Source organism: Lissotriton vulgaris, chromosome 10, assembly GCF_964263255.1.
Source record: "Lissotriton vulgaris chromosome 10, aLisVul1.2, whole genome shotgun sequence".
NCBI classification, from domain to species: Eukaryota; Metazoa; Chordata; class Amphibia; order Caudata; family Salamandridae; genus Lissotriton; species Lissotriton vulgaris.
The window spans coordinates 784,022,665-784,049,918 of record NC_141698.1 but is presented as its reverse complement, the minus strand read 5'-3'; the positions used below and the strand labels follow the sequence as shown (position 1 = coordinate 784,049,918).

Here is a 27,254-nt window from a genome sequence, read left to right as displayed (position 1 = left end):
TGCAATGACAGTGTAAGGTTGTATGCTTCACAGGTGTACCGTGGCATGACTCCCTAAGAAACAGAAAGTAATGATGAAGGCAGAGCCGACACTGCGCTCCGTGTGATTGTGTTGGAGGAAATAAGTCTCCTGGTGTGATCCTCTCTTGTGGAGCCGAGTAATAAAATAATAAAACAGCTGGACTCCCAAGCACTGCGCGGGAAAATTATCTGTCATACGCGCGACATTCCATGCAGAAACTCTTGCTCTGTAATTACAATAAACACACACTCTCTAATCAATGCTAACTGATTGAGAAGGTTTAGTCTGAGAAGCAACCCGAGGCAGCCCGGCCCTCCAGCAAGATACAGCACCTCGGAAAATAGAATAATGCGCTGGTGACGGTTTCAAACTGACGACAGAGCCACAGACGTCAGCAGTCTTTCATGGCCGGCGAGCCTTCTGGGACTCGGGAGGAGTCCGCTTTCTGTGCAAGACTCCCGTGGGTGGTAACGTTCAGTCCATTAGTAATAAAACACAGCAGAATGTACTAATGCAAGCAGGAAGTGGGATAAGGGAGGGGGTGGCAAATGGTGAGCACTTTTGCGGCCGCTTTGATGTTCAGTGGCCGTGCGGCTCACTGAGAACATCAAAGCGGCCGTGTAAGTCCTCCCAAAGGCTGCAGGCGGACAAATGGTGCGCGCACCCGGCGCACATGCACTGTGCCCGATCCGCCTGCAGACTTTGGGAGCATTTTTGAAAGCCCCACTAAATAGCTTGCCAAAGCATCGCTAACACGGTGGCTTAGGCGAGACCTAAAAAGGAAGGTTGGTTGGGGAATTTTCTGTATGCCGTAATGGCTGACAAGGGAACCCTGATCGAGGACTATTGTAAACCCGTTTTGGCTAAATAAAGGAGGTAAGGAAGAATGACCTCCTCCTGCCCCTTTGTAGGATCAAAATGATAATGAACACACCATAAGTAGAATCTCTTCCACTTAAAAGCATACGATGCTCTTGTGGAAGGCCTCTTCGCCTCTTTCAGGATGTGCATGCAGTCCTGCTGTAGTTTCAAGTGTCCATTTTGCAGGGCCTCAGGAGCCATGCTGCCAAGTTCAGTGAAGGAAGGCTGGGACGGAGAATCCTCCCGTCCATTTTTGTCAAAAGGTCCGCTCTGTAGGGCAGTACCGACAACTGCAGCAGGTCCGGGTACCACCACTGACGCGGCCAGTCTGGCGCCATCAGAATCATCTTCATGTTGGATCTGATGAGCTTGGACACCACCTTTGGGATCAGAGGCAGAGGAGGAAAGGCGTATGCAAATGTTCTTGACCAATCCATCAAAAGGGCATTCCCCTTGTCCCTGGACAGTGGTATCTGGATGCGAAGGCGTGGCATTTTGTGTTTTGGTCGTCTGCAAATAAATCTATTGACGGATAACTCCACTGTTGGAAAAGATCTGCCACCACCTTGTCGTGTAGCACCCAGTCTGGCTGATCTTCGAAGTGCCGACTGAGCGCGTCTCATCGCACGTTTTGCTCCCCTGGCAGTACCAGTACAAGCTCTCCGCCTAGAGTATTCACTAACTAGTGCTTATGCCTGAGGAATTGCCAATGTAATCAGATGGGCATATAATCTCCTGCACGTAGAGGAAGGAACGCTTCGAGCCCTGCTTAAAATAGAAACATTCGACCATGAATCATCGAAGTACGTATTCTCAAGAAACATTTTAACGGCTTACAAACTTTCAGAGACTAACACTAACTTGTTATTATCCTGGACACCTGCCCACCTGAAACTCTTTTTAAAGCAATTTTCGCCAAGATTTAGCTTTGACCTTTACTCCTAGCACTGTCTTAAACTGCCCCTCTATAAAAATGTTGCAGAATCTTTTGAATGTAAGAAACCCCAACAGTATATTAAATATAATCTTAACCACGGGGCTAGGAGATCGATCATCCTGCTTAGATTAGGAATACTCCCTGTAAAAACTGTAACTTCCAGGTGGCACCCAAAAGAAAGCACTATTTGTAATCTGTGTAACGGTAGAGAGCAGGATTTAGAGCATCTCTTGTTTACCTGCCCAAACGTAACAGTTGTTAAAGCGCGGAAAAGTTTTCTGTTCCCAGTTTATGTTAAATGTAAAATCAACTCTGCACACGAAATGATTAATCTATGCAAAGCTCCGCCAAATGAATTTGTATGTTATAACCTTTTTAAATTTTTAAAACCACTTTTATCTTTGTATTAGAATGAAAGCTTTTTTACAGAATGGTTCAAAATTGATTACATTGTATAAAGTATTTGTGGTCCTCAATAGAGTACCAAATCAAATTAAATTAAATAAACTTGAAACTCCCCTGGAAGGTGCACTACCACGATGGAGAGGTTCCGAGCCAGAAGCCAGTGCCAGCTCACTTGAACCTCCAGGGATAGAGGGCGAGAGCACGCCATCCTGTTTGTTTAGATAATACATGGTGGTCGTGTTATCTGTTTGGATCAGGAACAAGTTGCACGTGATTAATGGCCAAAAAGCTTTCAGAGCAAGGTGGACTGCTCGTATGTCCAACATGTTTATATGGTAGGACTGCTCCTTGGTGGACCACTGGCCCTGCATCTGAAGGCACCCCATGAGTGCCCCCCATCCCTGCAGAGATGCATCTGTTATCAAGGACTGCACCTGAACTGGTTGATGGAAAGGGACTCCCATCAATAGGTTCTTCGGCCGAGTCCACCATATGATGGACAACTTTGGTGCTTGAGAGAGCACAATTCGGTACTCCCAGCGACCGGTTGCTTGGTCCGATTGGTCCTCTAGATCTTGCTGCAATGGTCTCATTCTCAGCCTGGCGTTGGGAATGAAAAATATGCAAGAGGCCATTGATCCCAGCAAGGATGCCACTTGTTGGACTGTTGGGCGATCTGTCTGGAGCAGAGTTTTGCACTTCTGTTGCATCGAAGAAAGTCTCTCCTCCGAAGGAAATGCTCTTTCTTTGTTTGAGTCCAGAGTGGAGCCCAAATAATGGATTGTCTGGGTGGGACGGTGAACCTATTTTTCCATGTTCACATGAAGCCCTAGTCTACGGAGCAGATTCAGACAAACTTGAAAATCGTTCCTTACTTTCTGAGGAGATGGCCCTTTGAGGAGCCAATCGTCTAAGTAAGGGTAGACAAACAGACCTTTTCTGTGGAGAGCCACCGCCACCACTGCCATGCACTTGGCAAAGACTCATGGAGCAGATTTCAGTCCGAAGGGTATGACTTTGAACTGGTAATGCTTGCTGCCGACCATGAATCGAAGGTATTTGCGATGACGTTGAATGATAGGTATATGGAAGTACGCATCTTGGAAGTCCACCGAACACATCCAATCTCCTGCTTGTAGACGTGGACATATTTGATGAAGGGCCAACATGCTAAACTTTTCCTTCACGATGACTTTGTTTAGCAAGCAAAGGTCCAGGATAGGTCTGAATGTGTGCTCCTGATCTCTTTTGGGCACAAGAAAGTAGCTGGAATAAACTCCCTTCCCTCGCTGCGTGGGAGGAACCTCTTCTATGGCCTTTTTTCGAAGAAGGGTTATCACTTCCTGTCGAAGCAACTTTAACTGGTGAGGACGAGATCTTTTCAGAAGAATGTCTTTTGGAGGCACACGAAAACGTAGTGCTTATCCATTGCACAGTATTCTGAGCACCCAACGATCTTTTGTTATGCTGCACCATTCTTCCAGACGATGTGAAGCACTTCCTCCCACTGGAGTGGTCAGTGGCGCCAGAGGAAGCTCCTGATCATTGCTTCCCTGCTGATCTGGCCTTGTTAGAGGACTGCTGCTGATGACCTCCTCTACCTCTGTTGGACTTACAGCCTTGAAACTGCGATTTGCCTTGGTTTTTGTTCTGGGACTATTGAGGGGTTTGAACCCTCTGTTGGTAGCCCTTGCGTTGGTAGGGTCCATATTGTCGTTTAAACACTTTTTTTTTTCTCCAATCCAACCGCTTTGAGGATATCGAGCTCGACTTTCATCCTACCCATTTCCTCATTTGTATGGGTGCCAAACAGGGAGGAGCCGGAAAAAGGGAGGTTTAGGATCCTCTGTTGAGCATCTGGCTTGAGAGCTGTTAGTCTCAACCAGGAGGACCTCCTGGTGCAAATCCCATGCGCATATGAGTGCGCTAACTGCGTGGCACCATCCACTGCTGTGCTAATCACTTGGTTGGCTACAAGTGACCCTTCCTTAATTACCTCCTCATAATCCCTTTGATCTTCTTTTGGAAGTTTTTCCTTGAAGCGGTCCAAGGAGTCCCATAAGGCTCTGTCGTAGCGTCCTAATAAGGCTGCTGCACTAGAGACCTTGAGCGATGATGCTGCAGTCCCGCAAACCTTTTGTCCCCAAGAGTCCTGGGACCTACTTTCTTTGTCAGACAGGAATGACGAAGACGCAGCTACTGCATGAGTTTTCCCCGCTGTTGCAGTTATAACAGAGTCCACAGGCAGATCTGATTTTAATAAGACCGGGTCTGTTGCTGCAGGTTTGTATTTCCTTTGAATTCTCGCCGGTGCAGCTTTAATTGCAGCTGGTGTGAAGAAAAATGTCCATCACCGGTTTCAGAAGACCTGGAACCAGAGGAAGAAAAGGATGAGATGCTTCTCTACGATGTAGTCTCTCAAAAATCACTGTTGTTGCCACCTGAGGAGTAGACATTTCGATGTTCAGTTTCTGAGCCCCTCTCTGAAGCACATCATGATACATGTTAATGTAATCTATCGGTGATACTCTAGACAAAGGGCTATCTGATGGAGTGGGTGAATAGTCCCTTTTGGAGGATCGCGTGGAAGTGGAAGACCATGTAGGTTACCTTCTCCTTTTGCGATGGGAACTAGGTCTGCGCTCCAGTGACCTGCCCGCACGTTCCCCACATCTGGGCGAGGGCGATCTATTCACTTCCTGCACCCATCTTTGCAGAGGTGATCTGTGAAGAGGACTGGTGTATTCCTCCTCCCGTTGGGATGCTCCTGTATCTTTACTCCAGTGATGGAGGGGAAGAAGCCATCTCGGGGACAAATGAACAGCAGGGGAAGCCTCCCTGTGATGAGAATGGGATCTATGACGTGGTCGGTCCGAGTGCCTTTTTGGCGAGGCAGATGGTGAATGCTCCGCTGAAGGGTGTCTCAAGGAGTGAGACGATGAGTGTTGTGACGCTGATTCTGTCACTAGGACCACAGAGCCTTCTCCAGACCTCACTGATGTGGGCCTTGACGTCGGGTGTGTAACCTGCTCTGACTGAGCCCTTCTTGACACCGACCTGGACTTCCTTCTCGACGTCGATTTCCGGCCAGGTGTTAGAACCGGTCTCAACGTCGACTTTCTGTTCCATAATGCTGAGTGCCTTGCAGACGACGCCGGAGTATCTCTGTGCCTCGCCGTCAAATGTCGGTGAGCTGACAGCGGCGGAGGGTTTCTGCTCCTAGACGCCAAACGTCGCCGTGCTGACAAAGACAAAGGGCCTGTGCTCCTCGACGCCGATTGTCGCCGTGTTGACGACGGCGGAGGACTCTTCTTCCTCGACGCCGATCGTTGTCGAGACGACGGCGGAGGGCTTCTGATCCTTGACGCTGATAGTCGTCGAGAAGACGGCGGTGGACTCCTGCCCATCGACGTCGATCGCCATTGGTCTGACGACGGCGGAGGGGTACCCGCCCTCGACGCCGAACGTCGAGATGAAGACGGTGGGGGACTGCTCCTCGACACCGATCGTTGACGGGTTGACGATGGCAGAGGGCTTCTACTGCTCAACGCAGATAGTCGCCGAGTTGACGAGGGCGGAGGGCTTCTGCTCCTTGACGCCGATCGTCGCTGGGTTGACGACGGCGGAGGATCACGATTCTTCGACATCGACGGTGAACAAAGAGACACACCTGAATGACGGTGTTCTCTCGACGGCGAGTCTGCCGTCGATGGTCTTCTTCTGGACAAATGACCCACCGGTGGTAGTTTTTCCAGCGCGAGCCCGACGCTGAAGCAGAAAAGCGAGGGATTTTGCTTCGGGATGAAGATCTCGCCCTCTTAGAGCCCTTCCTCACCGGTGACCTGCCTCTGGAAGATGCCTTTTCTGCCAGCCCATAAAGACGGATCATTTCTGTGTCTTTTAGAGTCCTTTTTAATAAGGACTGGCAATGAGGGCAAGTCTTGGGGACCTGGTCCTTAGGCAAACAAAGAATACAGACTGCATGAGAGTCTGACTTGGCCTTCGTTTTTCCACAAGAAGGGGTCAAAAAGAGATGGCATTTTGGAATGGATAAAATGTCAAATTCTGTCAAAAAAAGACAGAACCTTACTTCAAATGATGAAAGATGTCTAAGTAAGTCAACATTTTCCAGAAAACTGAAGATTATTTCTGACTAAAATCAGAAAGAAGTGGAGCTGTTTAACCAGGATTTTTCCTGAAGGAGCCGGAAAGAACAACTGACTTAACTGTCACCCCTGAGGCATGATGGGAAGCTGGGGGTCATGGCTGCCTTTTAGGCACGGTGCCAGTTTATTTCTATGTTGCTATGAGTTAGGTTTTCAGACTTTTTAGGCTATGTTTTCCTACAATGCAGCATGGGAGTTGTCAATGCTTTCAGTCCTATCTGAGAGTTTGTGCTAAGTGCTAAGCATTAAAACAGTTTTTAAACATGCTCTGCTGTTTTTCCCCTGTTTCTAATACATTCTTTATGGTATAATGGGGAGTCCTTACAGCAATATTCAGCTCTAGTGTGTGTAAGGCTGCATTTGTTTTTTTATTCTGTATACACACGGCGGCGATAAAGTATCAGCACAAACTCCACTTCAGGTTGGCAAAAAAGTATTTTATTCACCAGGAACTTGTCATCACGGGTTGCGGCTGCCTCAGCAGCCTTGATCACATAGTGGAATGAATGTTTGCCATTGTTTTTTAGTACCACCCATATTGTCACGTGACCCCACATAGATATAGAAGATATACTTCCAATAAAGTGTTGAGTGTTTGTGTAAATATTTAAATAAATAAACATAGATGCACATTTAACCAGGCTAATAATTTCTAAAAACACAATGTGAAAATTTAAATACCAGCTGGTATAAATTACTTATCCTGCTAAAAATCGATGTTAAAATGTAATCTCGTTAAAAAACAACACATTAACCTAAAGCATGTCTTACAGTTTATTTGCCTTTGTCAAAAATGAAAACATGGTTAAAAAGTAAATATATATTATGCGATAAATTCATGATATACCTCATGTTGCATACATAGTCAATATTCACAGCATAAATGCTTATTGTGAGCCTTATACTCTCCATATGATGGTGTTCTTGAATTTAGATACCCGGTGTACAGTCTGATAAACACAAGGTTAACAGGGTTTAACGATTGGATAGGTACTTGACATTTCAGTTTGGTATAGTCACATGTGATGGCAAACAATGTGAATCAACATACATGTAGTGTATGTTGTACGAAGTCTGCAAAGGATGTGGTTAGTCGTTTTATACTGGCATAAAATCCCTCTTCTTTGTATAACCTGCCATCATTCATTAATGCTGCTTCTTAATCTAAATCTGTCAAAATTGTCAATAAATAGATATTATCATGATAAAACTTATCATTTTCATGGGTAACATGATCGCAATAAATGAATTTATAAAGAGAATATATATATATGTGTTTTCATTGTGTATGGCGATTAGGATGTGACCTCATAAGCAGGATAAAGCCATGGATATTGTGCAAATATAGCAATAGAAAGTGCAAAGTGATTTAAAGTGCATTGAGTGTTTAAAACATAAATACCCATATTTAGTTCTAAAATCACTTCTAAAACACTTCTAATAAAACTGTATATTTTGGGGGGGTTTTGTTTATATAAAAGGATTATCTTTAAAATCAATGTTGGTGATCTAAAGATGGTATATATATTCTTAATATCCCTCATGAGACTCAGACTGAACCAACTGTTCCATCTACCCTTCAACCGAATCTAAATTTCATTTAAGTGACAAGGTAAATATTGATGGTAAGGGAGCTATATATCAGATTAGTTATGAAAGATAGTAATGCAGATCTTCTGTGGTATTGAGGCCATTGGGGGTCTTACTGTCAAACTCCATTATCATGTGTGTTTCCAATTGTCTCAATTTCAGTTCTCTGTTACCACTACGAGAGAGTACAGGAATTGCAGCTACCACATAATATTTTAAGCAGCTAAGGTCATTGTTGTGCATGGCCTTAAAATGGCGTGCTACTGGGTAGTTGTTGTCATTATTTACAATAGCACGCAAGTGCTGTAAAATGCGAGTGTATACCGGGAATTTTGAGCTCCCTACATAATTTAAACTGCAAGTACATGTGAACATATACGGCGTACTCAGTGTGACAAGTAAAGTGCCCTCTTATTTCTCGTGGCTGTGTACTGAATGGGACAGTAGAATGAGTGGTATTGCTGCCAAATCTACATGCTCTACATGTAGAGCATTTAAAAAAAACACTCTTGGGTTTCAACCACGTAGTAGACAGAGCGAGCTCTGGGCTATTCTTAACTAATTCTGTCCTCATGGATTTGGCTCTCCTGAATGTAAGTGTTGGAACCGTAGGTAAGATTGGTGCTAATACCCCATCTGTCTGCAAAATGGGCCAATTTTTCTTGATTATGGCATATACTTGTCTTTGTTGCTGACTGTAGGTGGTGATTAGACGTTGTGCAGCAGAATCATCCTCACTAGTGTCATTACTATCTTGTACTTCAGGTCTAGTGTCAAAGAGAGAATCTCTCGACCGAAGTGCAGCTTTATGAATGGCTTCTTTGAGTAATGTATAATTGTATCCCCTCACTTTGAATCTTTCTAGCGCTGCCTGTGCACATTTCTCATATTCATTTTCAGTGCTGCAGATTATTTTTAACTGCAGGAGCTCTCCATACCGGATACATGCTATTAGATGTTTTGGGTGGGAGCTGGTGGCATGCAGTGTGCAATTGCCTGCTGTTGGCTTTCTATGGAGTGTTGTGTGTATTTTATTGGCCGCTATATATACTGTGGTATCCAAAAAATCAACCTTGGCTTTGTCAATTTGTGATGTGAATTTCAGATTACTATCATTGATGTTAATTTCAGAAATTAATAGTTCTGCACTGTTGATATCTCCATCCAATATAATAAAGACATCATCAATATAGCGATACCAATTAACAACATGTCTGTCCACCATTTGTTTGTATTGCCCCCAGTGAACCTGCTCCTCCACCAGCCAACGTGTAAACACGCGTAGCTGGGGGAGAAGCAGGCTCCCATGGCAACTCCTCTCGACTGTTTATAGACTTGTTTGTCAAACATGAAATAGTTGTTAAAAAGGCACCATTAATTCTAACAACATAATGTTATGATTGTAACAGTTCAGAGGCCTATTATCCAAAAAAATGATTGACAATGCTTCTAACCCCCTTTGATGCTCTATGCTTGTAGAGCGATTCAATGTCTAAAACAATCAGTAGGTCTTGTTCCTTCCAGGCTGTGTGATTTAGTTTTTGTAAAAAATCACCTGCATCTTTAATAAAGGTGTGGAGCTTCTGGACATGAGATTGGAGGAAATAATCTATATAGCGGCTGATGTTTTCACACATTCCTCCTATAGCCGATATTATGGGTCTCCCGGACACAGAGGTCGTCTCTTTATGTATCTTCGGAATCAGGAACATAATGGGCATTACTGGAATTCTTTATATAGAAAGCAATATTCTTGGTTGGAAATGAGTCCCTGTCTTTTGTAGTGCATTAGCATTTTCTTCACAGTATCCTTGGATTTGGTGTACTCTGTTAGAGAAGATTTGGTGTAACAGGTAGTATAATTTAATTGTCAAAAAGCTTCCTTTTTGTAGTCATTGCTGGGCCAAATCACCAAGTTGCCCCTTTATCTGATTTGTTTATGATAATCTCTTGATTGTTTTTGAGTTTGGTGATGAGCTTTTCATATTCTTTCTCTTCCATCTTATGCTTTTTGCACTTGTTATTGACCTTATGGTATAGGACTTTGAGATCTTCAACAGTTCTTTCATGGAAGATATCTATTGTGTCCTTTGGCATCATAGGGCAAAATGTTGATTTGTTCTTACAGGGACTCATACCTGCACTTGGTTCTATAAGGTTTAGTGTGTTGATTCTGTCTTGTGTTGAAATGACATCTTTGTTATCTGGCATAGTTGTATTATGTGTCCTCAATTCATGCAAAGTGGCCAAAATCCCAGCATCTGATGCTTCCAGATTAACCGTAGTATTGTCTTTTCTTGAGACATCATTGGCATTGGTCTGGTGTATGGAGCTTTGATGGTAAAATACTTTTTTAATTTTAATTTTCTTATATATGAGAAGATGTCCACTCTTGTTTTGCTGTAGCTAAAGTTACTTTCTGGGCAAAAAGAAAGCCCAAGGGCCAAAGGTTGGTTTTCAGCTTTACTCAGAGTAACTGTGGACAAGTTAATGATGGTGTTATCATTTAGCGTCTGCGCCATTGTCCTCTCTTCGGTTTTGCACCTTCTGGTTTTGCGCCTGGCTTTACGCCTTTTATTTCTTCTGGTCCGGATTGTTTGACTGCATTCCGCGGTCTCAGGGTCTGCCGCCAGTCGTATACTAAAAAATTGAGCTCCTCTCCTACTCTTCTCATTCATATTGCGTAGTTTGTAATTTCCATCCTCTGATCCGCTTTCACTGGTAAGAGACACTATGTCTGAGGCTGATGATTCTGCATGATTTGATGTCATATTTGTCTCTACTACCGGTCCTCTTGTTGTTCGTGATGTTTCCTATAAGCACAATTTCCTTGCATTTTCATAGTGTCTGGCAAATGTAAAAATCTGCCCTTTATCATAGTCGTCTTTGTCTCGTGCAAATTTGTGCACCTTTCTTAGTTTGATTTTTTTCTTCTTGTTTTTTTTATTCGCTCTTGAATTTCTTTTTTGTTTTTGTTATATATTCAGTTTGCTCCAATTTGCTAATCTGTTCATTTAATTGAGTACTTTCTATAAGCAAAGAATCTCAATCTATTTTGGCATATTTAACTAGGATTTTCACAAGATTCATTGATGCAGCCAGGTTAGATTCTGCCCACTCGGTCAGCATTTCCGGGTTGGGATTTTCAAAACTTGGTGCTAATAATATTCTTAAACCTCTTGGAATGTGGCCAGCTTCCATGTACTTTTCTAAGGGTTTTTGTTCCCAGCACTTAGTCATTTCCGCTCTTTGGCATTTTTCTAAAGATTTCAATAATGATTTAGCATCCCCTTCCATTGCACATGTGTATTCTTTCTGTACAAGTTTTGTGACGTTTGGAAGGTTTTTAAACAATTCTTCAGCCTCAGCCTCACGCTCTTGTAATGCATTTTACGACATGTTCCTGTTATGGGAAGGTGGCGCACGACTTGCTCAATACAAATCTTCTAAGTGCTGCCACTGAATATCACGCCAACCGTTACCTCCCCACCTACGTACTCACAGCTTTAATGCTTACTCACCACCGCGTAAGCCGTTATAGGCGCGTCCTCCGACCCAGATTTTTCCTGCCTCGCGGACGGCGACGATTATGTGAAGACACAGGGGGCCCACTGCCGGTATTCCTCCCGGAATGTTTCGACTTTTTGGCTGATGGCAGCAGCCTTCTTGCAGCGCGGGGGTTCGTAAACGGAAGCAGTCCCACTTCCGTGTTGTAATTCACGTAGTTTGCCGACTTCAACTTCCACTCACGGCGGCGATGAAGTATCAGCACGAACTCCACTTCAGTTTGGCAAAAAAGTATTTTATTCACCAGGAACTTGTCATTACGCATTTCGGCTGCCTCAGCAGCCTTGATCACATAGTGGAATGAATGTTTGCCATTGTTTTTTAGTACCACCCATATTGTCACATGACTCCACATAGATATAGAAGATATACTTCCAATAAAGTGTTGAGTGTTTTTGTAAATAATTTAAATAAATAAACATAGATGCACATTTAACCAGGCTAATAATTTCTAAAAACACATAATGTGAAAATTTAAATACCAGCCTGTATAAATTACTTATACTGCTAAAAATTGATGTTAAAATGTAATCTCGTTAAAAAACAACACATTAACCTAAAGCATGTATTACAGCTTATTTGCCTCTGTCAAAAATGAAAACATGGTTAAAAAGTAAATATATGTTATGCGATAAATTCATGATATACCTCATGTTGCATACATAGTCAATATGTTTATATAGAAAGAGAGAGAGAGAGAGAGAGAGAGAGAGAGAGAGATCCATATATGTGGGTCACATATATGATTGTGTTTCCGGGGTCCCGCGCATGGCCGTGAATATTCTAGTGCTTATGACTTTGATGAGGATCCCATGGAAGAGAACTGCCTTCTTTACAGAATGATCACAAAAACCATACAATTCAGTACGGTAAATGTTCCATTTATTAAAATTTAGATGCTAGTCCCCCAGAACGAACTTCTTATCTTGACCACAACCTATAAGAGATCAGAACTTAAGAAAAAAATTACTTAGGAGTGTTATGAAGTTTCATTCATAAATATTGTTGCTGTTCACGTTTTAATTCTCGCAAGGCAGCTCTTAGTTCTTTTTTTAACTGTTGCATCTCAATATTTTTATAAATATTATCTGCTTTAACGCTTTGTTTAAAGTGAAAAAAAAAGTCCTCAACCAATAATTATCAGGAGACCTACTTTTTATTAGAAACTTGATGGCCTAAAAGAAGGAAAGTTAAACACTTTCCCATTCCACTGCATTCAGGTTGACTCTACCCTCAGTGATATTTAGTAAAATAGATTTAATCAAAGGACATTCCCACAATTCTTCCAGTCTGTCTGATAATCGACAATTCCATTTAATAAATTATTGTGTCTCTACAATATTTAATAGGTCTGTCAGTACATTGCTCCTCCTGGAACCATTTAAGCTAAGTTAACTGTGGATGATGATTGCTTTCCTTCATATGTCAATCTTACAATTCTCAAGATGATGGACGGAATGTTGCACATTGGCAAAACATTCACCCCCCAGTCACAGATCTGGGTTTAATCCTTCTATTTTGCTCATCACGCCACCCCACTTCAGACATAGCCATATGCAAATCAGCCTTGACCCTGTGCCTCATGGGAACAGTCCAGCCCTTACTGGCAAGCCATGTCTTCCCGGGACCTGGAATCAAGCATCCTAGGACCGGTTTCTGGCTATCAGCCGTTATCAGCCAGGATAGCTTGACTCCAGTGGCATAGTGAGCAACTTAATCTTAAAATTCTGACATTTATCAAAGCCCTCTATCCAGAAATCTACCACTCTATTAGGCACCTTTTGATGTGCTCCTGTGAAAAGCGATCAAGCCCTCAACAGTCTCCGGGAAAAGGGAGAAGTAATTTTAGGATCTTCATCAAGGCGTGATTAGGGATAGAAGAGACAGCCTCTCACTTGTTCTTACAGCTGTGATCAGGGGGAACGCTATTTGTTTGTGATAAGGCTATTTCCCCCCTTTCCAACTCCCCAGCAACCTAACACGTGCCTATTTTTTAGTGAACTTCTGGATCGGATTCAACGAAATGTTAAGGAATTTTGCTGGAGCCTTTCTCATGAGTAAACAAAACAGGGGCCCTTACATCTCATGTCCCATCTTTAGAGATACTCAACAGAGGAGCTTTGTATCAAAGGAGGTTTGACCAACATTTGTAAGAAGGTCAGAAGTGAATTTTGTCTGTTTTAAATACAACACAGAAAACAGTGAAACACCAATTTCTTGTTTTGATTACAACCATATGCTCTAAATAAAGACTTGAAAGTCAAAAGTACATTTGGGGTAAAGTACCATGAGAGTTTCCAACTTACCTCTGGATGCATGATGGAACACTTGTTCCGACCTGTCCATAAATTGACAAGCAGGAGTAAAGCACACAATGCAGGCAGATAAACATGCACACTCTTTCAGAAAAATAGTTATTACATTTAATTTAGTAGTCTGTCTTGTGCATGTAATTGCAGATATCACACAAGGCATTTCATTCTTGAGCCATTTGGCACTAGTTTTTATAATCTGAATTTGACAAACTTTCGATATATTAAGATCCTTTAATCACAGTGCTGTTTTATACCTTAATTTTGTTAGCCATTTTGTCATTTTCACTTTTAAGAATTTGGAGATTTGAACTCAGCTTCTGGATTTCCAGTTCTCTTTCTGCCAACTGAACCTATAAGAAAAGTATCTGCAATCATTACATTTACTATTATTTCCAGCACATGTGCTTTCATAAACTATGTGCTCATTTTGGCTTGTCTATTATACATATTTTCCACCAAAGGAATAAAGAGGTACACCATTTTAAAATAGCCCTATAACAAAAGCGAGTCTACCATTACAAAGTAATCCCAATACCAGATTAACATCTTTCATTGAACATACACAGTACAGAGCTTAAGCGATTCCCTAACCAATATTATGGACATACAAAAACAATAGCTAACTAATAAAATGGGTGACCAGACATAACGGTTTGGAATGGGAAGTAAGGGAGGAAGAGTGCCTTCAGAAGAACACAAAGTCAGAGTTGGATCTTCATGAACAGATTAAGGAAAAAACATTTTGAGAAGCATGTCGGGCGAAAAGTGCAAAAATAGAAGTGTGCCCTGGGGGTTTCCAGAAAAATGGAGGAGAAACTTGATTAATTTGGGAGGGCTTACTAAGTATATGACATGAATGTTAAAATGGGAAAAGACAGCAAGATCACAGGTTAGACAATATCAACCAAGGCTACAACTTCATTTACAAATTTCCACACATGAATGAAAGCCTTCAAAGCCTAAACATAGCTACCATCTAAGGCTATGCCACACATACATTCTTAACATACCAAACAAATGTAGCTAGAGATTTGCAGTTATGCACAAATGTCTAAAAACACAAAGAAATCACCAAAGGAGCCTCCAAAAGAGACAAATGAAATTTTCTAGCATTGATACACTTTCTCCATCCGATGCCCTACAACCCATTCAATCACATATAAGATGTTATGATTATGTTAGAGACCTTACGGTACCAATACCATTTGCTCAAAGATGTTACAAATTTCATAACTTCACAGTCTTCTTGACAACAAAATACAATTTTCAGAAAACTGACCTGTCAAAAAACTATGCCGAGGACGTCACACTACGTTGTTAATCAAATAGCCAATAAACACATTGTCAACATGAGTTTTCACTCAGACAATAGTAGCAATCACGGACTCCTTACACCTTAAAGAAATCTCTGCTTAGTCACTACTTCCCAACTTCAAACACGCCTCCCTTACCAAGCAAAACATTTAACAGACAAAATGACAATGATTTAAAAACAGCCAACAAAAATTCATCATTCAAGAATACTCTTATGTTCTAAGAAAACAGATGTAGGGCCAGAATTCAACCTATTAAAATCCAAAACCCCTTACTCCCTCCCTCCCACAATACAGCTAACTTGGGTTAAGTAATGAGAAGTGCATGCTGCACCGCTCTTATACAGGCACCACCTTTGGTGACGAATAGGAGTCCTCGGCTGAGCAGCAACCAGAAATTTGTAGTTGCTTTAAAATACATATTAAGAAAGGACTGACATTCCTAACACAGCTTAAGAAACGATTACTGATTTGAAAAAGGATTCTCAGGATCCCGTAACTTATTAGATTACGTGAAGCAAGCGTCCAATGGGACAGATATGCTCCACGGTGTTCAATAAAAATTTAAACAATGAAAGACAAATTTTGGTTTTATATGCGTAATGTAGCAGTAGATGTATGTATGAGAAAATTAAATAAATAAATTAAAATGCCAATGGGTGTTTTCAAAAGAATGAATGCCCATAACTTCACTATCTTTTAACTTGACTCAGTTTTTTTAATGGGGTAGTGTTCCTCTCTTTTTTCTGTGATTTATGTTCTACAGGCTCATTTGATTGTGGCAGCGAAGCTCATTAGTAAAGCATCAAAAAGGGATAACACACATTGCAATCATTTTATGTAAAAAGCCATACACTTTCATTCAGACAACAGTAAACACAAGTTTGAAATACACATTACTGTCTATTAAACGTATTCTCTGGACTGGAGAGGTGTAAGTGCACCTCTATTCAAAAATTGAAGTCCTATTTCTAAAGCGAGATCCCTTTCATAAAGGTAAACATGAGATTAAGTCCAAACAAGTAGGGTCAATGATTTCTTGGGGAACATATTTGCAATTCCCGGTTATATGAATATTTTCTGAATTCATGAACGTACAATGGAGACTGGCTATTTCAAAGCAGTATATTGAGAAATAATGGAGAGATAGCTTCATAGATGATGTGAACAAAATCGTGTTGGCCGGATATAAAAGCATTCAAACCAGTGAAGGATGTAGGTAAATTTCAAGAAAATTAAGGAAATTGCTTTTTTATTTATTATTTTAATCTTTATTCCTTTTTATTTTTTTTACTTTGCACGAATTGTGTTGTGATCAAGCTGGGAAAATCCTTGGTTCCTTTTCCCTCAGTAACTTTCTTATCCTAGCACTCGCACTTTACATACTGCTTTTTCCTGAAGGCTGGACTTGAAGGCTGGCCCAACAGTAGTTTTCAGCCAGAGTCAGCTGTGCTGCCTCTTTTCCTTTGAGGTGGCAGGGACTACGTCCAATTTGATGGTGCCTTTGTCGAATTCTGACAACAGGCAGATCCATGTGTGTGAGTTTCTGCTCTCTTTTTTTGAGGGGGGGGAGGGGAAGAGGAGGGGGAGGGGATTTCTAAACCTTATCCCATTCCAATATGAATTCAAACACTTTCTTAACATTTATGCAAGATTATAGTTATAACAATTTTGGGCGATCTTTCAAATGCTCACAAGTTAACGCTAGCCATTATCAAAACACTCAATTATACCATAATAAGCTTGAGATTACATGAATTGTTTGTTACTTCCCCAGCTCCAGAGGCTATATCCTTGGTTTCTCTGAAATGACGATGAGCTTGCATGTCGCGCTGACATCATTTCACAGAAACCAAAACTGAAATGAGCACATCAGCTCATTTCAGTTTCACTTTCACTGTGCTTGTGGGGCTATCTCAGCCTCCCTAGAACGTAGAAAGACAGGAGAGGTATCATTGGAAAGGGCAGGGCCGGACTGGTAACCGAAAGTAGCCCTGGCAAATTTTGCCAGACCAGCCCCCGTCCGGCGCGTAGCGAGTGAGCACAGCGAGAGAGCCTGACCGGTACTAGGGGGGTTTCAACATTTCGTAAAAAGGGGGGTTTGAACATTTTGGAAAAAGACAGACCAAAATGGTGAATTTTACAGCACATTTTTCATTACATATTCAATTGTATCAACTTTCAAAGCACAGTAAATAGTAGATGATGACCACCTTAAAGAACATCAGATTACCCACCCAGTCATATGTACCCATAGACATTCTTTCAGAGAGCACCACAAAGTAGTGAATCAAAGAGAACAAAGTAAAAGTGAGACCAGCCCCCACATGGTGTGTAGCGAGCAAGCACAGTGAGCAACCACTACTAGGGGGAGTTTGGGGGGGGTTTGTCCTCCAAAGAAAAGCTTGGAGACTGAAAGGCCAAAAAAAAGCATTTTTTAACACATGTTCTCTGTTAAACCACACTGATGACATCACCATGTCTGCAACCAATGAAGCAATTCCAATAATTGAGCACGTCATCCACGTACAACTGAGCTAGTTCATAGGTGTAATGGATGATTCCATCACAATGCCCTTGAGCCAGAGAATAATTAAAGACGTCATTTTCGTACTATGGTCTTTCCTGGGCTGGGTGTTTGTCGTTGCTGCAGGGGTGCAGTGCTGCCAGAAGACCACATGCCATGACAATAGGCGCTACTCTTGTTTCCCAGACATTACCTTGCATATGGGACATGTAGTTCTTTTTCCAGTTATGGGCCTGGGTCTACATTTTCATGCAAAGTGCTGAGGCTAAAAGGTCACGATGGGGTGAAAGCATCACACGCTGGTCAGGAGTCATTTTACAGTCTGTTTTTCAAAGCTAATCACAATTTCATCAACCAATGGTGAGGAAAATGAAGATAATAAATGTTTTTAACACAGTGTTTTGGCCTCCTCATTAGCTACCACTTACTACACCTAGTCTCTGTATGTGTGCCCACATACTTGGGTCTACAGGGTGCTGCGGACATGATGCCAGTTACCAAGTGGCTTTTCCTAGTGCCACCAACTTTCTTTCCCATCCCCCTCCAGCATCGGTGTGCCCCTGAACCAGCCGGCATCCCATGGTGGTACACACATCAGACTGCCGTTGCGTGTGTGAGCACCCCTTAACATGTGGGTACACCTCTCGTAGTACCCACTCCAGGCATCTCCAGTCACAAGTTTTGCTGGCCTGGCAGTGTGCGCGCACAAACACATTGCCACCTTCTCTTCATCGCGGGGCATGTCGCATGCAGGGTTCCTAGTATGTTAAACCACTGAGACGCATATAATCCCCAGCACCTAATCTGTACAGACTACATACAAGTCAATCATGGCCAGCACCCTGTCCGTGTGAGGGGCCACTGAAACTCTCATACATCACACATATTCTCAGTATGGAGGCTGAACTAGGGGCCCTTAAAGGTGGAACGACACCACCGCAAGGGCCTGCACTGGGCCCCTGGCTGTAAAGAGACATAAAGGAGTCATGCCAGCACTATGCAAATCATTAAAATAAATGAAAACATATACAAAAGCTTTTCTTGAATTCATTAACATGCGTGAAATGTTGCATATATTGAATATACTGATGTGACGCACATCCCTATATAACTGAACACCTCTTTGCCAAGCAGTCCTTTCATTATGTTCTGAAGGTAGGGCCATGCTGACCTGTTACAAAGCCATCATAACAAAACATGGCAAGCCACAACAATGAAGCGGTTTGTCTCAACCTGATGCCTCTGCCGGTCTCATCACCTCCAGCATGGCTTGGGGTGGCATAAACGCTATACTGGATTGCATTTGCATTGCATGCAATTTAAACGGCTGGCGTCCAGTCGTAATTAAATAGACTCAACTGCGGACCTCTCTTTCCAAGTCCTGTCTCTGGCCTCTGAGATGCCTGTCTCAGAGTCATGCATACTTTTTAATGCGCAAGCTCGAATGCGCATGTCATGATGAGCGTCACCAGGCACAGAGACCCGACCCTAAGGTAAAACGAACTGTATAACCCCGGCTTGCAGAGGCGGAGACATCTGCGCGCTGTGCACGTCTACGTATTTATGAACGTCATCAAGGTCAGGTCAGGTGGTTTTTATCAGTGATCGAGAGGGGGTGGGGGGGTAGTAGGGGAACTGTGGGTGAAGACTCCAAGGGCGGGGATAACCCAAGGATTGGATCAGTGGGCAGAGTCAGAGGTGTGGCCTATTGTTTTATTTAATTCAACCAATGGATACACTTGATTATTTAAGGTTTAATAGGAGTTATTGGCATTTAAATACATTCACAAAGTGGGATATATTTCCAATCACACAATGTCCCATATACGCTTAAAAGTGGAATGACAAGCCATTTGTCTCCAAGCCATGCAGTTTCTCTCATTAGCACTTCTCCTCCCTTCTTCCACAAGAGCAGTTAAAACATGAATGGCTAAATATCCTAGTTTGCAATTCTTTTATATATAATTATGGCTCTTCCATATTTGCCACATAATACATCATCCACTGCATAATCTTACAGTTTAAACTAATTATTTTTGTAGCTCAAATGGATAAAAAGTTAATAAAAAATGTGACTTGAGTTGCAGCAAAGTGGACAGCTCTTTGCAAAGGTTGACTGATCACCTTTCTCACTGCTGCATTTGTATGTTATACTGATACTAACGAGGCAGAATCTTTGCAGAAACCTAACATGAGTAAAATGTCTAAATAATAAAGTATATGAAAATATATTGCATTACGCTGCAGCCTTTTTTTTGTTGAATAATTTAGTCAACACCGCAGCATTATTTTGTCCCCCATTGCTGCATAATTCTAGTGGCTCCAGAGCTGGTAGCACATGTCAAAAGTGCTTGTGCATGAAGCAGAGAGACTGTGAAGTTTGCAAACTTAGTTTGGTGTGCGTGCAAATCCTGCATTGCCGATCCTAGGTGAGTTGCAGCTACTACTCTTGAAATGAGGCCAATAGAGGTACCAATGGGTGAGGGGGACTGGCCTCGATGGCAGGGCCGGGCTTTAGTGCTGGTTGGCGCCCTGTGCAAAAATGTTTGTTGGTGCCCCCAATGATCACCTACGCCTCGTACTCCCTCACTACCACCCGTTAACAGTCCCCCTCAAATCTCCATAACCACACTCTCTCAGATGGATTTAATTTGATTTACAGCGCCACTCATACCAGTGTACGGTGTCAGTGCACTTTACATCACACACACTACACAGAGACAATCATTTATATGTGTGTAAATCACTGTATAGGAAATGTGATTTACACACATATAAATGAATGAAATAAAAAAAGACAAAGGACTACAAGGTGTAGACGCCACATGACAACCATACTAATAGACAGTATAATTTAATAGCTCACTGTTCTATGTTAGGATTTTAACTTATAAACTGCAAGTAACAAAAGGATCTCTCTGACAAAAGCAGTAATCTACTAACCTAGTTAACATTATGTGCACTTTGTGATCTGCATGTTCTTTGCAGCAGGCACATTAACCCTCTGTGCTACCTTTCCAGGAGTCAACCCTTCCACTAGACAAAACTTCGATCTCTCTCTAGGAAGAACATTATTCACCGTAGTTATCATGACATTTTTATCGTTGCTGAAAACTGCTGGAAGCAAGCAAGGGGGCAGCACGTTTTTTAAAAACCATAATATACTTGCAAACACTACGCACCCACCCGAAATAGGTAGCCAGTGTGTTTACACCGTTCGTACCGCCCTAACCTGCTCAAGGTTCATGTGACCTCAATGACAGAGTCACAGTGACTGGATCACTGTTGCTCTAGGGTATGCTGCTTCGAAGGCCTGCCCGCAAGACTGGAGATGAACTTCAGTATGGATTGTGGTGGACAGACCGTCAAGGTTAACCCACGATTGACACCACTGGGGTACATCTGCTTGTGCTAAGACATCAGGCCTTCTAAGGGCTAGTGGGGCCTTCTAAGGTCTAGCATGGGAACATGCTCCCTCAGTAGAGTGGTCTGGTCATCAAGGCTGAACACTGTTCCCCAGTTCCAAATTTTACACCTCTGGCCATAGTGCCACATCCTCTCCCATTGAACACCATACTACCCCACTGAGAGAAACTCACACTGCCTTCAGCTACAACCTAATTGTGCCGCCCTATAAACACTTGGATGTGGCTCAATTCAAATTATGCACTTGATAAGAGTAGTATGCGGTCTAAAAAATAGAAGTAAAAGCACACACTCGTGGGGAATGAAAGATTAAGTAAAACATGTGAAATGTAAGCAGAAACAACATGGAACCGTTTCAATGTCCATTGTTTATATTCTTACAAAACGTAAGCATCGGAACCAGATTGGCATGGATGGTGGCCTGCTGACATGTTCCCTCCCACTCAGTCCTCTAAGTGGGCTAAGAACCTGGGAGTTAAAATTGACAACGAGCTTTCGCTCAAATCCCAGGTTTCTACTCTTACGGGAACATGCTTTGGGATCCTCAGAATGCTGCGCAAGTTCTTTCCCCTTCTCTCGGAGGAACATCGGAGGATCACTGTTCAGGCACTCATAGGATCCAGATTGGACTATGCAAATGTCCTATACCTGGGTCTGCCTGAATATCTCCTCCAGCGTCTGCAGGTTACCCAGAATGCTGCTGCTCGTGCAATTTTTGGCCTGCACCGCCGCACCAGTGCCTCTAACCTCCTTGTATCCCTTCACTGGCTTCCGGTGCGGAAGAGGATACTGTTCAAGGCCATGACCCTTGCCCATAAGGCCTTGCATGGCAATGGTGCCAAATATCTTCAGAAGAGGTTGGATTTCTACCGACCCACACGATCCCTCAGGTCAGAAACATTGGCTTTGGCTCGGGTGCCACGTATCAAAAGGGCCCGGCTAGGCGGCCGGTCCTTTAGATTCCTTGCTCCTCAGCTATGGAATTCCTTACCGGTGTCCTTGCGGAATACCGCGAACCTGCTTGTCTTCAGGAAAGACTTAAAAACTTGGCTGTTCTCGGGATAGTCCGTCTCCTCTTTTAGGCCCCTGTTCTTTTACTGTTATGTTTTCCAGCTCTTTCTTTGGTCTGGAGCACAAAGCGCCGGGACACTCCTTTGGAGTAGCCGTTGCGCTATAAAAGTCCCATTTTAACATAACATATTAACATATTTAACAGTCTGGTTTAACCCCTTGGCCGTGGAGCTAATTCAACCACGGCGCTGGTGGGGTGGGGGGGGGGAGGCTAGGGGGTGAGTGCAGCGCCGCCATGCTCGTGACGGAACCACGCTGTCATGAGTCACGGGCGAGCTGTGCTCATGGCGGCGTGGTTCCATCACGACCCCGCTCACTCCCTAATTCGCCCACACAGGCGGGGAATCAGTGGCGCGTGGGCGGAGCGGCCGCAGCATGACGGAACCACGCCGTCATGAGCACATGCTGCCCATGGCTCATGACAGCGTGTTTCCGTCATGCGCAGGGAAGGGGTTAAAAAGACCACATCCATAAACACAGAAACATGGTACACATTTTGTTTTCCAATCCACCCATCAACCAGGTGTTGCAATACATGCAGGAATGGTGCACTTCCCCACCTGGGGACAACAATGCTGTACAAATAAAGACGAGAAATCAAAAGTAGCGCTTCACTGCAAAGTCTGTAAAGTGAGGCTAATGTGTTTGGATGTGAATAAAACCAATCTGGCCACTTTGCAACCACTCTGTCTTGCTTTATTTAGTTATGTATTTATTTTTCATATTTAAAACTTTTTATTTCTCTCCATCCCGAGGCTGCACTTTGGAATAGAAAAATGTCAGAAAAAGGGCATTTCTCGGAAGTGGTTTCCTTTTTTGGATCCATTTCACATGGAAGCAACTAAATGAAAGAAGGAAACAGAGGTTATGAACCTTTTCTTCAAGTCACAGCTTTGAGTAAGTTAGGAGCAAGACAGAAAGAAAGGGAATAATAGGAATAGAGTGGGGGGGAGGAGGGGGGGTGGAAGCTGCCAGGACAGAAAACAAACGGCCCCCTGTCCCAAAACCGGCCCCTACCCCATCCAGCCTACCAGGGGATTGCCCGGTCTTACCAGTTCAGCCCTAGGAAAGGGGATAATCTCCCCTTTCCAATGGTACCCCTCCCAGGTGGATCTCTGCTTGGGGGAACGCCCCAGGAAGGTGATCCCCAAGCAGGGATCGACCCACTGGACAGCAGGGAGAGGGGTGCTGCCCCCTCAAAAAAACCCAGTCTTTCTCCGCCCCAAGAGGCAGATTGGGGAAATAGCCCCTGGCTTGTACCTGAGGGGGTCAGAAAGCCCACTAGGCACCAGGGATTGTTTTATTTGTGCATAGGGGTGGGGGCTGCCGATAATGGGCATGCAAATTCCCCCACCCCCATACAAAAATTACCAGAGTCTTTCTGCCTCCCCAGGAGACAGACGGGGAGTAGAAAGCCCACTAGGCACCAGGGATTAGGTTATTTTATATGCAGGGGTGGGGGCTACCCAGAATGGGCATGCCAATGCCTCCAACCTCCAAACAATTTAACAGAGTCTTTCTGGCCCCCCATGGGAGGCTGATGGGGGCAATAGACCCTATCTGCATGGGGAAAGAAAGCCCCACACCCACAAAATTGCCAGAGTCTTTCTGCCTCCCCTGGGAGACGGTTGGGGGGGGGGGGGAAACAGCCCCTGATATGCCCCCCACCCCACTTCCCCCCAGGGGGACAGAAAGCCCACTAGGCATCAGGGATTATGTTATTTTATATGTAGGTGTGGGACTGCCCAGAATAGGCATGCCAATGCCCACAGTTTTTCTGGCCCCGGAAGGCAGATTAGGGCCATAGTCTCTCATTTGTGCCTCTGGTGGAGGGCAGAAAGCTCACTAGGCACCAGTGACTTTACTTGTTATAATATGTAGAAGTGGGGGCTGCCCAGAATGGGCATGCCAATGCCCCACCCCCAAAATTGCCGCAGTCTTTCTGCCCCCCGGGAGGCAGATGGGGGTAATAGCGCCTCATATGCCCTCCCCCTGGGGGAGGGGCAGAAAACCCACGAGGTACCAGGGATTATGTTTTTTATTATACGTAGGGGTGTGGCTGACCAGAATGAGGATGCCAATACCCCCATAAAAATTAGCTACTGTCTTTCTGCCTCTCCTGAGAGGCAGATGGGGGCAATAGTCCCTGATGTGTCCCACGAAGGGACAGAAAGCCCACTAGGTACCAGGTTTTCTTTTTTTTTTAATATATATATATATATATATATACACATGGGTGGGGCTGTCGAGAATGGGCATGCAAATGCCCCAACCCCAAAAAGTCTTTCTGCCCCTCCCGGGGGTGGGAGGGGTGGGGAGAAAGCCCACTAGGCACTAGGGATATGTTTCTGGGCATGCCATATAGGCATAGGTCACTCCCTTCGCTTCAGGCACACATTTTGGCTGTTTCAGTGATATTTTTAGTCCCATCTGAACCCAAGCCGCAGCAGAAAACCAATAGAAACCAGGGAGAGTTTGTGTGCGTGTAAACTGGAGTTTGGCTGGCGGTTTGCGTGTACTGACCATTGGGTCTCATTTTGATGGTGTTGTGTGTGGACCTTCACTTGGCTAATGGGGTGGGTGGACTCGCACTTGATGACGGCGTGTGAAGATTGGTGCTTGCCTGGTGGTGTGCGTGGATGGTGGTGTGCGTGTACTGAGTCTTGGCTGGCGGTGTGTCTTGCATGGATCCCTCAGCGTTTTCTTACCCAGACTCCCTTGCAAAAATCAAATTTACTTATAAACTCACTTTTTCCTCACATTTCTATGTGGATAAGTTGTAGGATCACCGCACAGGCACAAATTTCCTACCACCCAGAATTCCCCTTGGTTTCCCGAGAAAAATGATATCTCACTTGTGTGGGTGCCCAAAGCAGCGTCAGCCTAAAAACGTATGAACAAACTGCTCTTTTGGACCTGCTTTTGGTTCCCCCCTCAATCTCTACACGTTTCTGGCCTTTACAGGTCATTGACACTTGGCCCATCCACACAAGTAAGGTATCAATTATATCGGGAGACTGAGGGCAACAGTGAGTGGTAGGAACATTGTGCTGTGCAATGATTGCACAACTTTCCCACACGAATATTTGAGGAAAATTTGACTTTTTAACTACATTTGAGGTTTGTAGAGGATTCTGGGAAGGAAAATGTGGGGGATCAATGCAAGCCACACCTCCCTGGACTCCCACAGGTGTCTAGTTTTCAGAAATGTCTGAGTTTTTAGGTTCTCCTAGATGTCTGTAAACCTGGGACCAAAAGCACAAGTGCCCACCTATCTATCACCTGTGTTTTTGGTCCCGGGCTCAGCAGCCATCTAGGGAAACCTATCAAACCAGACCCCCCAACATGTTCCTACCCAGAATCCCCTGTAAACCTCAAATTTAGCTGGAAAAAATCATTTTTCTCACGTTTCTGTATAGGAACGTTGTGGGATCACCAGGTTGATACACTTTTCCTACCACCCAGTATTCCCCAAAGTCTCCAGATAAAAATGGAACCTCACTTGTGTGGGAGGGCTAAGTGCCCGCAGCAGGCAAGGGGCCTAAACATATTGTTGAGACATCAAAATTACATATCACAAAAAGACATGGTTTTGCAACGGTGTCACCTGCATTTCTGAAAACTAGACACACGGGGGAGTCCAGGGATGTGTGGCTTGCAGGTATCCTCTAACGTTTTCCCACACAAAATTCCCTGGAAAAAACTTTTAATGCATTTCTGCCTTCCAAATGTAAGACAATGTGTAAAAAAGAAGTCACTTTGAAAAATGTCCTATAATTTACATGCTAGTATGGGTACCCACAATGTCGGAGATGTGCAAATAACTACTTCTTCTAAACTCTATATTTTGTTCCCATTTCGGAAATACATATGTGTCCTTGATACCCATTTTTCACTCTTTATATTTTACTAAATGAATTGCTAAATACCCAGTACACAATTAAAATCCACTGCAAGCTCGGTTATTGGCTGTGGGTATCTCGGGATCTTGATGAACCTACAATCTAGATTGTTTTTTTTTTATAAGAGGAAGCATGGAAGGCATTTTCCATGGTTTAGGAAATACTCCAGTTTTAAAAATAAGATCAAACATGTAAGTGAGATGCTGTGCTATAAGATATGAAGCCAGATGTTTTATTCTTGGGGGACAAGGATCAGCTGGGGAGCCGGATTTCACTGTGATGAGGAGTTTAAGGACTTGTTCATATGATGGTGGATGCAAAGGTGGTTAGAGTGGCTGAGTTGATTTCGGACCATCCCTTAAGGAATGTCTTGTTACTAGCGCCCCAATTGCCATCAATGCAGGGGTTGCGAGATTCGGAAGACTGGAGAAAGATGCTACAGCATTGCAAAAGGTCAATAGACAAATTATTTTTCTTTGGAATCCTGATTAATTTCTCAACAGTAGCAAATAATTCTTTAGTGCTAATATTTGCCAATTTAATATTGTCTGAAAGGTAGCTGATTTTGTGTTATGTATCAGTTCTTTATAATCTGAAATCATCTTCCTGGAGATTTTTTTCTCGGAGGTGGCATAGGTTTGCCTCCAACGTCGTTCCTATTGGCGGGATCACCGTTTTGCTAGTTCCTCACAGAACCAAGGTTCAGACAGAATAACCATGTTCACCCTACCTGTTTTAGAAGGTACTAAGGTTGTTACTACAGAGTCGATCCAGGATGGCAGTCTCTGGATCACCGGAGATTACAGGTCTACTGTTTACTAGCGAAGCATTAAATTAAATGGCATCAGCATTATGCCACAGGCGACGTTTGTGCTTACTGACTGATATAATCGGTTTGCAGGGGACTTTAGGTAGAGATAGATTAAATATAATAGTGATCTGACCAGGATAATTTGAGTAAACCCATAGGTTGTAGAAACGGGTTGTCTAAAAATGGCATCAAGCAGATGCCCTGCCATATGGGTGGAGCCCTTAACGACCTGTTCCAAACCTTCACTGGTATTAACTCCAAGAGATCATCTGATTCTTTATCCTGTAAATTAGCTAAGTGAAAGTTAAAATCACCTAGTACAGAGTAACCTTGGAAGTTGCC

General features: G+C 43.5%; 1 protein-coding gene across 11 annotated transcripts in view; it reads right to left on the bottom strand.

The window, feature by feature from the left end:
• The window catches only part of TAX1BP1 (Tax1 binding protein 1), an 804,469-nt gene that overhangs the window by 254,433 nt on the left and 522,782 nt on the right, over window positions 1-27,254 (bottom strand). For 6 of the 11 annotated variants that reach the window (XM_086941702.1, XM_086941704.1, XM_086941697.1 and 3 more), the window contains one exon: window positions 14,117-14,212. The exons of the other annotated variants lie outside the window; for them this stretch is intronic. In XM_086941702.1, coding sequence (XP_086797828.1) covers window positions 14,117-14,212 — 96 coding nt within the window. The remainder of the gene's footprint in view (window positions 1-14,116; window positions 14,213-27,254) is intronic. 11 annotated transcript variants of the gene reach the window in all.